This window comes from Mauremys reevesii, linkage group 8, assembly GCF_016161935.1.
Source record: "Mauremys reevesii isolate NIE-2019 linkage group 8, ASM1616193v1, whole genome shotgun sequence".
Lineage (NCBI taxonomy): Eukaryota > Metazoa > Chordata > Testudines > Geoemydidae > Mauremys > Mauremys reevesii.
In genome coordinates, this window is record NC_052630.1 from 95341032 (window position 1) to 95355714 (window position 14683).

Here is a 14683-nt window from a genome sequence, read left to right on the forward strand (position 1 = left end):
TGGACATTGGCCAGTCCCTTTTCCAACCAGACTTACTTGCCACCTGGCAACCCTAAAAGGCACCTGGACTCAGAAGACAAAAACCGGACTGACCAGGTAAAATGCAGACTGGTGGCAACCCTACCTAAAGGAGGAGCAAGAGACAAGTCAATATAAGTAGTGCTGGTTAAAAAAATTCAATTTTAATGAATTTTCATAACATTTCAAAATCAGAAAAATACATAGGAAAACTTTGGATGAAACTTTTGTGAAATTCCCTCCCAGTTTTCAGACGACTCTCTAGCTGGTCAAAATTTTGAATTGGGGGTTGGGGTGAGCAAATGAAAAAATTTTCATTAAATTACTATTCTCTTTTTTCCACCAGCCCTAAGCACAAGTTAACTGGAAAGCTGGAGCTGGTGGAGAGACTATTCTATTCCATGGATGACTAATATGTTCCCATTTTAGAAAGCTTTTATTGACATCTCCACAGACCACAAATCTCATGACATAGGGGGCTACATTTTATTCATAAGCTGAGGTCCCACCATAGCTTGCAGTGCGGGGCTGACCTTATAAAAACATCTTGACCTTTGGAATGAATACAATTGTTTCTTCCCCTCTTTCCTCCTTCCCACTTAGGCAGAACCCCTGTCTGAACTGGTGACTGCAACGGACTTTGCAAATGCAAATACACTAAGGGAAAATATGAAGCGTGCCCTAGTGGAGTTTCAGCTGGAGACCAGTTCCTGTCATTGTGCTCCATGCCATGGCAATGGAATTGCCTTTCTGAAAGGTAGAATTTCACATCTAATACTTCTCTAGTATAAACGAACAGAGGAGTTGTAGGTAGGAGGCTTAACTGGCTGGTAATCTGTGTTCGTTCCTTTCTCCTATTCATCCTGGTTAACATTATAAAGAAAATATATTTAAAAAAAGAGTAATTTCATTCATAAATCTCCATTGTTTAGTAGCAGCCGCAGCAAATTAACACCATTTTAGCAAGCGTCTTTATCAGTTACATTTAAGAAACAGTTCCCTCCTCAATTATTCATCAAAAGAAAAGTTCATGTCTTTAAGTCTCTTCCTTTGCTTTCAAGATCATTACCATCATCCTAATGTCTCAGCATTAATTAGTGTTGTGTTGTGAAGATGAAAAGCACCATATAAGTGCTAAGTACTGGTATCATCATCATCATCATCAGAGTTGTTCAGTATTGTATCCTTTCCTTCCCTTCATTTTTAATAGAAGCTACCCTCATTTAGAAGCTGACAATGATTTAAAAATGCTGGGGGAAAGTAATTAAATTGAATAAAAAACACATTTTCTAAATGGAGATATATGGTGTGTGGGTTTTGCTAATAAAAGAAGATATCTTTCAAGTACCTAATTCAAATTTGCATCTGCAAAAGTCCTGATGAGAATCTGGTTATCATCTAAATGTATCTAATGCAGAAATTATTGATTCAGGTACCAGCCAGTTTGATTATAGCTCTTAACTGATCAGGGTGACCAGACAGCAAGTGTGAAAAATCGGGACGGGGTGAGGGGTAATAGGAGCCTATATAAGAAAAAGCCCCAAAAATTGGGACTGTCCCTATAAAATCAGGACATCTGGTCACCCTATAACTGATTCCTCTGGTGATTACACTTATTTAAATAACTTATTAGCCCCTGAGTCCTGTTGTTATTCCATTTAGGATAATTTGCCATGAAATATGTTTTCAAATGACCATTGTCATTAATACCCAGACAATGAATTCTGGGATCAGGGCCCCATTCTGCTAGATGCTGCACATGCATGTAAAGAAAAGATGGTCTCTGCCCCAGAGAGGCAGCCTCTTCACCTGTCTATATATGGAAATGGGAGTCTATAGAGAAATGTTTTGTATAATATTATACTGTAGTGAAGTGCAGTAATCCAGCTTTCACTGTTATCCTTCTAGAAACTCGCTGTGAATGTATATGTCCTATAGGATATCGTGGTACTGCCTGTGAGATCACACAAAGAAAAGGTAAGAGGGATTAGAAAGATGATTAAAGAAATGTAGATCCCAAATTAAAGAGAGAAACAACCCTAAAAGGAGAGTTGAAATGGAATGGCCAGTCATATGATCATATATGTAAGTTAGTTAGGTCTTTTTATGTGATCATTAAGAACTATGTGGCCTAGTGGCTAAAGCACAGGGCTGGGAATCAAGACTGTTAGGGGCTGGAGCATTTAAGTCAAGATGAGTTTTGCCACTGACTTTAGTTTTGCCACACGTTCGCTGCCTACCCTTGTATTTAAACTATCTGCCTCTTCTTACTCATCTGTGAAATGGATCTAGCTATAGTATTCATTAATCCTTATCATGTCTGTAACTCCATCTGTTACTTACCCTAATATATACACACACACACTATAGCTAGCTCCATTTCACAGATGAGTAAGCAGAGGCAGACAGGTTAAATCCAAGGCTAGGCCGTGAATGTGTGGCAGAACTGGGCACAGAATATAGGATCTCATTCCTGCTCCCTGAAGTCAGTAGAAAACTCATATTGACTTAAATGATCCAGGCCCAGGCTCTAAGTATCCCCTGATATATATAGATATAGATTTTAATCTTTCCTTATAAATCCAGCCTTTTGGTCCTTTCCTCAGAAGTCCTGCCAATGTGACAATATATTTCTGTTGCTCTGGTGTCTAGAACTCAGTGCAATTTTATACATGATTTCACACCAAAGCCTTATTATTATTTCTGTGCTTTGAGGAGGAGTTGATTTTGAATATGCAGCTCAAACAAGCACTCATATCCCATTATAAACTCATAGCTAATTTGCAGTCCATTATGGGCCCTTGGTCTCCTCCAGCATCTCTGCTTCCCAAATTTCTCCTTTCCATGGAGTAAATGTCTCCCTTCCCAGGGGAACCACCACCCGCTATCCCCACCTCGCCTCAGTCTTGGCTACTGCCAGTCACCACTTAGCCCCCGTACACTGGGGCAGACTGCAGTGTATCAGCCACTCATCACAGGCAAGGGGGGTTTGGACCTGCTGCCTCTACCTTGCCTACCCGTGGGCTGCCTCCTGCAACCCAAGTGCCCCATTGGCCTTACCCTAGGCCTGCAGCCTGGGGCTTTCCTAGGCCAGAGCTCCCCAGCTCCCTTGGCCTTTCCCCAGCCCTGCTCCACTCTAAAGTGGTTAAGCTCTCTGCAGCCAGGTCCTTCTCTCTCTGCGTTGAGAGAGAGACTATCTCAGCTCCTAGCTTCACTGGCCTTTATAGGGCCAGCTGGACCCTGATTGGGGCGTGACCCCCAGCTGAGGCTGCTTCCCCCAATCAGCCCAGCTTTTCCCCTGCCACAGCGCTCTGCCAGGGCTGTTGTTAACCCCTTCAGGCCAGGAGCGGGTGACCACCCTGCTACAGGGTCCCCTCAGGAGGCTGTTGCCCGGTCGCTGGAACCCTCCGGGGGTCCCCTCAGGAGGCTGTTGCCCGGTCGCTGGAACCCTACGGGGGTCCCCTCAGGAAGCTGTTGCCCGGTCGCTGGAACCCTGCGGGGGTCCCCTCCGGAGGCTGTTGCCTGGTCGCTGGAACCCTGCAGGGGTCCCCTCCGGAGGCTGTTGCCCGGTCGCTGGAACCCTGCAGGGGTCCCCTCAGGAATCTGTTACCCCTCGCTGGAACCCTGCCACATCCTCCTCCCATGCTGGACTGCTCCCTCCCCCCCAGCTCTGTGTCCTCCCCTACAGGAGGCTGGCATCTCTGCTCCCTCCCATCCCGCCCCACACGTTCCTCCACTCCACACCACACCACACCTTTTTTGAGAAAAGTGGGCACTTGTCAAGTCAGCAAAAGCAAATGGGACAAATGCCTCCTTTTGGGGAAAAAAGAAAAGTCCAGCTGGCCGGGACAGAGCTTAAAAAAGGGACTGTCCTGGCCAAAATGGGATGTTTGGTCCCCTAAGAAGAAAGCGCGTCTAGAAGGAAAAGTACCTGACAGAAGAGTGTAAGTTAAAGTAGGCCACCTGCTACTTCAGAGGTGGGCAAACTGTGCCTCGCGGGCCACATCCGGCTTGCGGGATCGTTCTCCCTGGCCCCTGAGCTCCTGGCCCCTCCCCCGCTGTCCCGCTCCCCCGTAGCCTCAGCTCACTGCGCCACCTCTGCAATGCTCTGGGCGGCGGGGCTGTGGGCTCCTGGGGCAGCGCAGCTGCAGAGCCCGGCCTGACCCGGTGCTCTGTGCTGCGCGGTGCGTGGCTGGCTCCCGCCGGGTGGCATGGCTGCCTGTCATTGTGCAGCCATGCTACCAGCCACCGGTGCTCCAGGCAATGCAGTAAGGGGGCAGGGAGCAGGGGATTGGATAGAGGGCAGGGGAGTTCCGGGGGGTGGTCAGGGACCAGGGGTGTGGATAGGGGTCGGGACAGTCAGAGGGCAGGGAACAGGGGTGTTGAATGGGAGCAGGGGTTCCGGGTGCAGTCAGGGAGAAGGGGTGATTGAATGGGGCAGAGGTCCCGGGGGGGCAATCAGGAATGAGAGGAGGGGTTTGATGGTGTGGAGTTTCCAGGGGTGGTAAGGGGACAGGGAGCAGGGGGGGTGGATGGGGAAGGTCCAGGGGGGGCATCAGGGAACAGGAGGGGTTGGATGGGGCAAGAGTCCTGGGGGGCTGTCAGGGACGAGAAGCAGGGGGGGTTGTATAGGCGGTGGGGGATGGGCCACGTCTCCCTGTTTGGGGAGGCACAGCCTCCCCTAATCGGCCCTCCATACAATTTCTGAAACCTGATGCGGCCCTCAGGCCAAAATGTTTGCCCGCCCCTGTGCTACTGAAATATAAACCTGCTAACACCTTTCTCTGGCTCCTCAGAATGTAAAGTGATCCCAGTTTATGTGCCCTTCAGCTTCCCCAGACTCCCTTAGTCTCAGCCAGAAGAGGTAAAATCGCTATATTTCAGCTAAAACTACCTTGTGTCTTTTCATTGTCCCAGTTGAATGAAAGGCAGAGTTTGAACAAGCACCATCAACAATGAATAGAGAATTAGCATCTTTAAATAATTGTCCAGTTTTAAAGGTCCAAGATATTCTTAGTAATGTGGATGAGGGGTATTTTGTTTGCATGTAAGTATGATTTGTGTGAGCTGGGAGCACCCCCTTGGAAAAGAACCCTCTGTTGTGACACCTTTTTCTTTCTTCACGGTTTCTCCAGATGTTGCTATAGATGGAAACTGGGGTTGCTGGTCCAGCTCGTCTGCATGTTCTGGAGGACAACGGACGAGAAGAAGACAGTGTAATAATCCTGCCCCACAAAATGGTGGCAAGCCATGCACAGGGCCAGATGTTGAAACTATTAGGTGTTAAGGAAAATTACTAAAAATATATAAACTAAAATGACTACCACCTTGCAAAGTTAGTGGGAAGATAATTAGAATTGACTTGATCAAGCCTCTTTATTCCTCTTTAAGGGACTGATCCAATGCACACTGAAGTCAACAGTAAGATCTAACAGGTATTGGAACAGGATTAATATTTTTAATATGAGTAATTCTGATTTGACATGCTGCACAATTGTCCTGCAGGATTAAGTGTCCTTGTTTGTTTTAATATTGTGGCTTTGCTATCGGCCTTTATTTCAATGGGCTAATCAAACAAAACTTTATTTCTTGCATTATGTGATACCTTGATTTTTTCTTGAGTTTTAATCTAATGTGTTCTCAGATTCCCCTGAGACAGGGAAAAGGGCATTTTATCTTGGATACACAGGAAAGCAGATGTGACTCCTCATAAGACAGCTGTGTCAGGCTGAGCAAAATGCAGAAAATTAAAAACTAAATCCGCATCAGAGCAATAGCATCTAATGTGAAATGTGCGTCAGATGTGGCGATGCTAGCCCAGGTTCCCAATTTACTGGTTTTAACATAAATTGTTTATCCTATTAGAAATTGTCTTGAAGGAAAGAGAATTGAATTGAGTAGTACTCTCAAATACTCAAATACACCAAAGCAGCAAATACACTCTCAAATACATGCTAAACTGTGCAATAATTTGTACTCTTATTCATGTGTAGCCCCCGGCCTATTCACTGCCCCAGCATGAGGTTCTTCAAGATAGGGGAAATCTGCCTTGTGACTTTTTACACAACTTTAGGAAACTGGGCCTGAGGCTCCTCTGTGTGCTCTGCGTTGTGTGTCAGTGTGTATTCACCTCAGACCAGACCCACTCAGACAACCCACCAGGAACAAGAGGAAGACTTAATTCTGTAAAGAAAAACAGAACAGGATTACAGTCCAGCAGCCGCCTCCTCTCTGCTTGCCTGCCTCATGCTCCCAGCTTCAGTCAGTGCTGAAACTTCCTGATGGGAGGGCAGAGGGTACATACTGGCAGAAACCAGGAAAGTCTCCCAAAATGCCACAGTCTGTAGCCCATAATTGGTAGTTCCCATGGCTGCTGCTGAAGCACCCAGGACCTTGGGCTGCACATGGGATAAGCTTTCCATAGAACAAATACATTTAGAAGGAGGCTGGAGCAGAGTATCAAAAAGGTAATTAAAGAAATGAAAATCATGAATTTTGAAGTATGCCACACCATACCGCAGGATGAATCCCATGGATGTTGTGGCCAAACAGGAAGTAGTGTATGGAAAACGATGTCTCAGAATGAGGTCATAACGCAAGCCAATCAGCATTCTACTTTACATTCTCCAGAAATATCACTGTCTTGGGAACAGCTCTAGCAATGATGGCAAAACTAGCCTTCATTGTCACAGAGGTGGGCCAGTTGCTACACTGTTTGGTCCCCCTGAACACCTCGGTGTTTCAGCATACCCAGTGCTAATCCAGCCAGTTCAAATATTTGAAATATGGAGAGGCCAGCAAACAAGCCATAGCAAAGAGAAACTAGCTATCTTCATGCATTTCTAATGTACCTATCATTGTTGCCCCGGGTTCTCAAGACTCTTATCAAATTCTGTGTGAAACGGGACAGAAACACTCAGCTCTGCCCTTGTTTTAGTCACTGACCTGAGCACTACTGCTCTGGTGGTTGCCTCCTACGCCTTTCTTGTATCTTCATTATTGGATGATGACCTTTGCAAAGACATTAGTCTGTAGGTGACCATGCTGTGTAATAACTATAGTCATGTCAGTGTTCCAGCAAAACTATGAATATGGCAACATATGCAAATATTTTATCTGCTTGCCTATTTGTTGTAAGTTTGTAGCATTTGCAAGGGCAAATGGTCTTTTGTCTGGTTTTCCAGTCCTTGCTACTTACTGTCCTTTCTAAATGACAGTCTCTTTATGCAATGCTGCTAAAAAGAACTCATGCTCGCTGACATTTTAAACAATGGAACATACATTTGATTTTAATCCTCATGCTGCCTACACAGTTACGGACTAGGTCTTTGTGACAGCATTATGAAAGGAAAAACATGTTGCATATATAAAAGCAGAAAATGCTCTTCTCATAACGAGCTACATAATTGAGCTGCCAACCCAAAAACGCTTCCGTTTTTATGCTGTAATTGTTAACGCTTTTATGTGCTGGAAGTTTGCCAGGAGGCTCATTAGGGTCCCCATCAAAGAGGACACAGTCAAAGCGGAATATATTTAAAGGGATACCAGCATGGCTGTTAGACACAGAACCCTGATTAACCAACATTGTTGCATCTCACAGGTGTCCATGCCACTTGCAGTGGCATGCAGTGCCGCACTTGAGTTCTCTCTGCTTCGAAACAGGGAGAGGATGGAAATTAACAAGATATCTTGCTCTACAAGAGTATGTTCTGTTTTGTATTTCACCAGCTTTCCTGAGCATGATGATGAAGTAAGCAGCCAGATCAGAGGCTCACATGTACATCCATCAACTGCATCTGCAGTCACAAACAAACTTTGTAACCTGACTTTGAAAGATCCACCAAGCAGATACATATTTTATCAGTGTTTCAGGCCTAGGGTGAAAGGTAACACAAACATTTCAAAATCAGCAGGACACATTTTATTTAAGTACAGTTTCTGTTGGAGATTCAATTTGGGCCCTGTAAGCCTGATAAATCTCCCTTAAATTCAGAACTTTATTTTGTCCTTGTGGTTTTTGAACTAACTTATGATTTATTATGGCTCAGGGTAATAAAAAATCACGATGCACAAGCTTTTATTGTTTCATTTAGCTACATATTAAATAATGCTACAGTCTTATTGATGGTTCTAATTTCTGTGGAAATTTGTATTAATATTTCACATATGAAGACATGAGAGAGATACAGTAAAAAAAAATCCAATTGTATACAGGGTGTTTGCATGCTCCTTCTTTATTCTACTTTTCTAGTCCTTTTCAGTGATGCTCATTCAGCATTTTGGCTAGACGGGCCTTTCACATCTCAGACATCCAGGGATCCAATCTAGAGTAAGTGGCAATCATCTCTTCACTTTTGACTAACTCTTAACAGTTCTGAGAAATGGGCTTCTCTGAGATCACAGTATTACTACATGCATCAAGATCTTATTTCCCAAAACAATATCCCCAGCAAACCACATAGATGCTTCCTGGGCTAAATACCGAGGATCAGATTCTGACAAAAGTATCAGCACATCTCTGTGTTTACAGGCACAAGTTTGGCATGTGCAAACACTTAGGCCAGGTCTACACGGAAAAGTTAGGTTGATCCAGCTACATCGCTCAGGGGTATGAAAAATGCACACCCCGAGTGACATAGTTAAATAAATCTAAGCCCTAGGGTAGACAGCAATGTTGACAAAAGAATTCTTCTGTTGACATAGCTACCACCTCTTAGAGAGGTGGATTCACTATGGTGATGGGAGAACCCCTCCTGTCGCTGTAGAGTGTTTACACTGAAACATCACCGCAGTGCTGCTGCAGTGTTTCCAGTGTGTCGCTGTAGCTATTTAAGTGTAGACGTAGCCTTATACTTTATCCAAATGGCAGTGACACTTGGTCACTCGTTAACTGGGAGTCTAACCCCCAGTTTATACATGAAATTGTCCTTTGCTCATGGCTAATACAGGTTATTTTCTTGTGCAAAAATTCTGAATGCAAATGTGCCAGTTACTTTTATAAATATGGCTGTCAGTGTAGAGGATACCTCTAAAATGTTCTGCTTTTCCCTCAAAGGCCATCACGCTGGTCTATCTTTTTAGTTGTGGCTTCTTCTGAATCCTATAAATGCTGTTTCTCAATCTACTAAAGGGGTGTGGCTAATCAATTATGTGAGCCACATTTCATCTTTCCAGGGCAAAGCCTATTTGATACTCCCAGCCCCTAACAGGTTGGTGAACAAGCGAATCAACTTGGTGTCCAATTTACACCCCTCAGTCTACCTTTTTCTTGCCAGGTAATACTACACACTCGTCTTTTATAACAATTAGCTATACAGAAAAACTTCACATATCTTCTCCCATACTGGTGCAGCTGTGGCCTGCACGTCTTACCACAAGACTGGGGGCTTGGAATCCCTGAGTTTTAATCCCAGCTTGGTAGCCTTGGTCAGCGTCTCCTGTGTCAAATGGATATAATTATACTTCAACTTCCCACAGGATATTTAGTTGTAAATAAGCATAACTTTTTGATTTTCTTAATCTAAGTACAAATAAGATACAATTTCTGTCTAGCAGCCAATATTCTCAAGTATTCACGGAAAGACACGTTTGTTGTCTCTGCAGAGGGGCCACATATTAAGAGGGAACATTGGTGAGGTAAAGAATGGCCATCAACACACTACCCTTCCAATTCTGCCCTTCAAAGCTGCATTAAAAATCAGTTCCTCCCCAAAGCCTCCTTTCTCCAAGCACTTTTCATAATTAATAAAGCTCCATGACACCTCTGTGCCATAGATAGGTGTTACTTCACGCAGTTTACAGATAGAATAACAGAGGCACAAAGAGGTTAAATGACTTGCCGCAAATCTATGCAGAGTAGGGAATAGGACCTAGATTCCAGGCTCCAAATCCCGGATATAGTGTTTAAAAAACCCCAAAAACTAAATAAAGCAAAGTAAGAAAGAAAATGAGAGTGGAAAAGGGGAAGAGGTTGGCAGGAAAGAGAAGGAGACATAATACTATAACCACTAAAACATTCCACCTCTTGGTAGGTGCCCAGTAGAATTGCAATAATTTGACCAAGTTACACCACCACATTTGCCTTCCTTCTTTATCTCCTGGTATAGTTATGTTTTAACTTTTCCGACTTTGAGAAATCAATGGAAATAAATGACACCACTTCATCATTCATGATGATGATGATGCAGCATTTCTAACATAGGGATCATGACCCCATTGTGCTAGGCACTTTCCAAACACACAAGACCGCTCTCCCCAAAGAATCTGGAATCTAGGGGATTTTTTTGATGTGTCGTTTGCTTATGTACATTCGTGTTGCACGGTTTACCGAAAGGAAAGGCAGTAATTTTAGAGCAGATATTGCTGGGGATTCTTATGGCTGTGAAAACCGAGCCTCAAAGGGAATAGAGAGTCAGGTAGTCAGAGTAACATTGACCTGTAGGTAGAAAACAGTTCTCTGTCTGAAGCTCTGCCATTATCTGCTGTTCTGTATGCCAGTTATCTTGGGTCTGCACCTTGCAACCTAAGGTGTACTGTCATCAATCATTTGCTGTTGTCTGTTGTGTTCTGGTTCCTTGCTGCCCTCCCTTTGTTAATAAACTTGTTTGCTTATATGCATAAAATTATCAGATCTTGAGACTGTTTATTCTCAGCATCATCCATCCAGCATTTAACTATAAGAGAAATAAACAAGGTCTCTGAGGAGATATCCCTGAAGAAATATATAGGATAAATAGCTGCATCAAATATGTATCCGTGTGCAGGAGGGTAGAATTCATTCATTAAAAGCAGGATGGAATGCTATTTTAATGTACCTTATAAGATTTTAGTTTAGGTAAGAAACCTACTCTTTTCCTCTTCTGGTGCAACTTGCATGCTGGGATCTCATTGTTGGTTATCTTAGTTTCTTTGACTAGATCATAAATGCATAATTTCTCATAATCTTCTACAGACCACACAGGCAGGTTCCCTCTTTCTCTGCATTTCCCCTTCATTGCTCTGAATTCTCAGTTTCAGCTCGGAGCATGTCTGGGTCCTGGATGTAGTGGGAAAGCCTCGGGGGAGTTAGAAGACTTCTATTTGACATTTGAATAAAACCTCAGCATTTGTGTTTCACTGTCATTTGTTATAAGGAGATTGTTGAACAGTCTCCCCTATAGATCTATGACCATTTGGAGAAATAGCTCTGTACAATTTAAGACTTCAGGTTGATATGATGAAGTTGTTACTATAAAAATTGCTGTAACATTGAATGCCTCTATGTTAATATGGAATCCACCATGGGTTGACAAGGTTTCTAGCACATCCCCATCAGATTAGGGAGAACAGAGAGTAGTTAGTCTTACCATCTGTAGTCTGACCACACAATGGGCATGCTACGCAGTTTTTCTCAAGTGAGAACAGCTTACCTCAATCCCTCAACAGGGGGCAGGGGTTTGGAGAGTGGAAAATTAGCAGCAGCAGGGCAAACAAACCAAGGTACTGATGTTAGCCTTTAAAAATCACAGAGGATGGATGCATCAGGGAAGACTCAGAGAGCCACACAGGAAGTTTGGGGCAGGAGAGGGAAAAAGACTGGGATGCTTTCATAGCTGGAGGGAGGGGTGATTTAGCTGAGGGGATCAACCAAGATCAGAGCACGATGAGCTGGAAAGAGAGATGAAGACTCCATGACTGAGAAGACAAGCCATGCACTGCAGGAGAAGGATCCTGAATGCCCCCAGAGACCTGTGAGCCCAGCCCAAAGAATGCCAGGGAGTGATGTGGAAATTGAGGCAGGGAAATGCATGTAGGGTTTAACATTTAATATAGATTTATGTATTTATTGTGTGAGTACAGAGCAATGGTGTTAAAATCCTGTGCAAAGTGTGTGTGTGTATGATGTGTTACCTACCACATGCTCTGGAAGCGTTAAACCTGTGGACCAAGAATGACCACATGGCTGGAGTACTGAGTGAGGGTGCGTTGAACCAATGAGGACGTTGTGGGAAGGCGGGGCGTGGGGCGGGTGTCAGCACTGGTCCCAAGGGTCAAGCAACTGGACCACAGGGTCAAAGCTCTGAGGACCCCAAGGTAGGGACAGTGCATGGGCACTGTTCAGACTGTGGAGGCTTAAAGCACACGGGATTCGGCAGCTGTCACAGAAGTATAGTGATTGTCCAAGAAGGGGCATTTGACTAGATGCTGTGACAGTGTCTCCTTGTCTTGAGCCCTCTCCTGGAATATTACACATTCAGGGTGGATAAAGGCAAAGTGAAATTGAATCCCAGTTATTGCTTCTAGCTAAAAACCATTCTGTAGTTACTAGGTTCCTTTCAGTTCCGTTTTTACCTAAAAGGACAGTATTAGGTAAAAACGATGGGCCAGATTAATGTAACTGCATTGCCCCATATATTTGCACACAATTGCCATTCCTTTGTTATTAATAATGCCATAGATTATTAAAACTAAGGCCCAATCTTACGACTGGTTGCATGGGCAGGCCCCTGCAGTCACGAAGATTTCAATCAAGCTTTGCACAGTTGTGGTATCCCACCCCAGTGGAGCTAGTTACAGGGTGAAGGGCTTAAAATATTTATTCACGAGCTAGTGTTTGTGGCTTCAGTCCTGGTGAACACGGCCGTTCTCTGCAAAAATAGCAAAAAGCTGCAACTTCTGAGCAGATCTGTGAATTAACCTCCAAGTACCAATGTTGTAGAGAGATTTTTGCCATTGTCTCAGAAAATGACCTTTTGGATGTTCAAGTCAAAACAATGCACTCCCTCTTACAGGACAATAGCCTCTAGTTTTTGCAAACAAAAGTGACAAATACAGTCAAGGTCAAATGAAAAATGTTTGTCTTTCTGGCAAACTCTCAAAAATATGGGGCTCGAGCTGAGCAGCTGGTGTCAAGCTGCTGAGTCAGTGGAGCTACTCCACTGTTTTACACCAGCTGTGGCCTTGGCCCTAATTCACCAATTAAAGCCAGCAATTTCTTTTGCTGAATAATGGTACCATAGCATTTTTCTCCCTCTTTCCCAAGCGTTGTTCCTTGTTGTACTTGTTTGTTTTTTCATAATACCAGATTCACATTCATGACTCTTTTTCCTCCCTTTTAATGAAAAGCACAGTAAAACTAAGTGCCATTCAATTGCCATCCACTCCAGGTTTTTACAGCAGTTCATTAGAAGCGCTGAGCAGTGGACTCTCTCTGCAGTCTTGGCTGCAGTTCAGTACTGTACGTATTCTTGCACTAAGATTTACCTCTTACATTCAAAAAGGGCTCTTAAATCAACAAACCCGTTAACATCTTCTCCAGCTCTGGGTGCCTTGGAGATAAAATGCTTGTGTTCTAATGGCCGAGTCATCACTGATCTTAAAGAGGAATAGCCTCGTTTGTGCAGGAATGTCCTCCAAAGAACGGTTTCATTTGGCTCTGATTTTGTTATTCCTCATCAATTTCTATTAACATTTCACCCTGGAACTTTAGCATCTTTGGGCTTAATATTGCTCCCATTGAAAATGACAGCAAAAAGCCATTTGGAGTCATTGGAAGCAGGATCCTGCCAGATATGCTGTGCTTAAAGTTCTGACTGCACCAACCTGAAATAGCTTGCTTGCCTTGTTAAAGAAATAAAAATTATATGACACACATGGCAACACAAAACTTATTCAATGCAAGGATCATGAGTTTTGTATTTGCCTTTGGAAGACAAATTAAAACATTTCAGTTAGTGAAGCTTACTATGTAAACTGGTTTACTAAATTGCTTTATTACTTTATAAGCCACATTGTTGTTCAGTAAAAAATATTTGCCCTGATTCTCCATCGTCTTGCAACCTGTCATCACAAATTGAGGGTAAAATGCGTGTGTGTGTGTGTGTGTGTGTGTGTGTGTGTGTGTGTGTTTTTCAGAATTTACTGGGCAATGTTCAGATTTCATTTGGTGGCTCCACTATATCTTCCTATGAATGTAAAACTATAGGCCAGATTTATCACTAGTGTAATTCTATTGACTTCAGCTGGGTTACTCCAGTGGTAGCTACAGCCTACTATGCAAAACATTATCTAACATATACTCTCATTAATTAGTGTCATAACTTAGCCCAGACATAGCCAGCCCTTAGCATGTCTCTGTCTGCACATTCTTTCCAGCACACCATGTGCCACCATTTTGCGGGGCTGGGTTATTACATTGCCTCGTACGTCTCTTTGTTCCAGACTGGCAGGGAGTCCAGGATGACCAGCAGCTCCAGCTACCATTTGTCTTACTGCCTGTAAAATGATTTTTAAAAATATATTAGATTATAAGGTTCATTTCACAAGCGAGTCTCAACTGAAAGCTAAATTGCTTTATTACAGCGGCATGCTGCACTTGAGAGCTGGTGCAAAGTCAACTGAAGTTTCTTATGGGAGTGAGTCAGAGGCTGCCATGATAAACTTATTCTTTAGACCAGAGATCTAATCCTAGCTGTGACACTGGTTCCCTCTGCATCCTTGAGACTTACCTAGCTCGTAGGATTGTTGAGGATCAATGTTTATATGGCACTTTGAAAATAGGGTCTTCTAAAGAATATTTACCCTATTCAGATTGGTAGTCCATTGCTTTTTATTCTGCTTCTCTGATAATTTGCTGGGTTACAATTTGGCCTCTCTTTCCCAAGTGATTGGTGATGTGTCTCAGTGA

At 43.6% G+C, this 14683-nt stretch overlaps 2 protein-coding genes across 4 annotated transcripts in view; one reads left to right on the forward strand and one right to left on the reverse strand.

Moving 5' to 3' along the window:
* C8B (complement C8 beta chain) overlaps positions 1–7542 on the forward strand; it is a 32135-nt gene extending 24593 nt beyond the window's left edge. For both annotated transcript variants that reach the window (XM_039486411.1, XM_039486412.1), the window contains exons 10-12: positions 622–775; positions 1927–1995; positions 5154–7542. In XM_039486411.1, the coding sequence (XP_039342345.1) occupies positions 622–775; positions 1927–1995; positions 5154–5305 (375 nt within the window). In that variant the 3' untranslated portion in view covers positions 5306–7542. The remainder of the gene's footprint in view (positions 1–621; positions 776–1926; positions 1996–5153) is intronic.
* Positions 7543–10509: 2967 nt separating this feature from the next.
* The window catches only part of C8A (complement C8 alpha chain), a 43661-nt gene continuing 39487 nt past the window's right edge, over positions 10510–14683 (reverse strand). For both annotated transcript variants that reach the window (XM_039486410.1, XM_039486409.1), the window contains exon 11: positions 10510–14271. In XM_039486410.1, the coding sequence (XP_039342344.1) occupies positions 14120–14271 (152 nt within the window). In that variant the 3' untranslated portion in view covers positions 10510–14119. The remainder of the gene's footprint in view (positions 14272–14683) is intronic.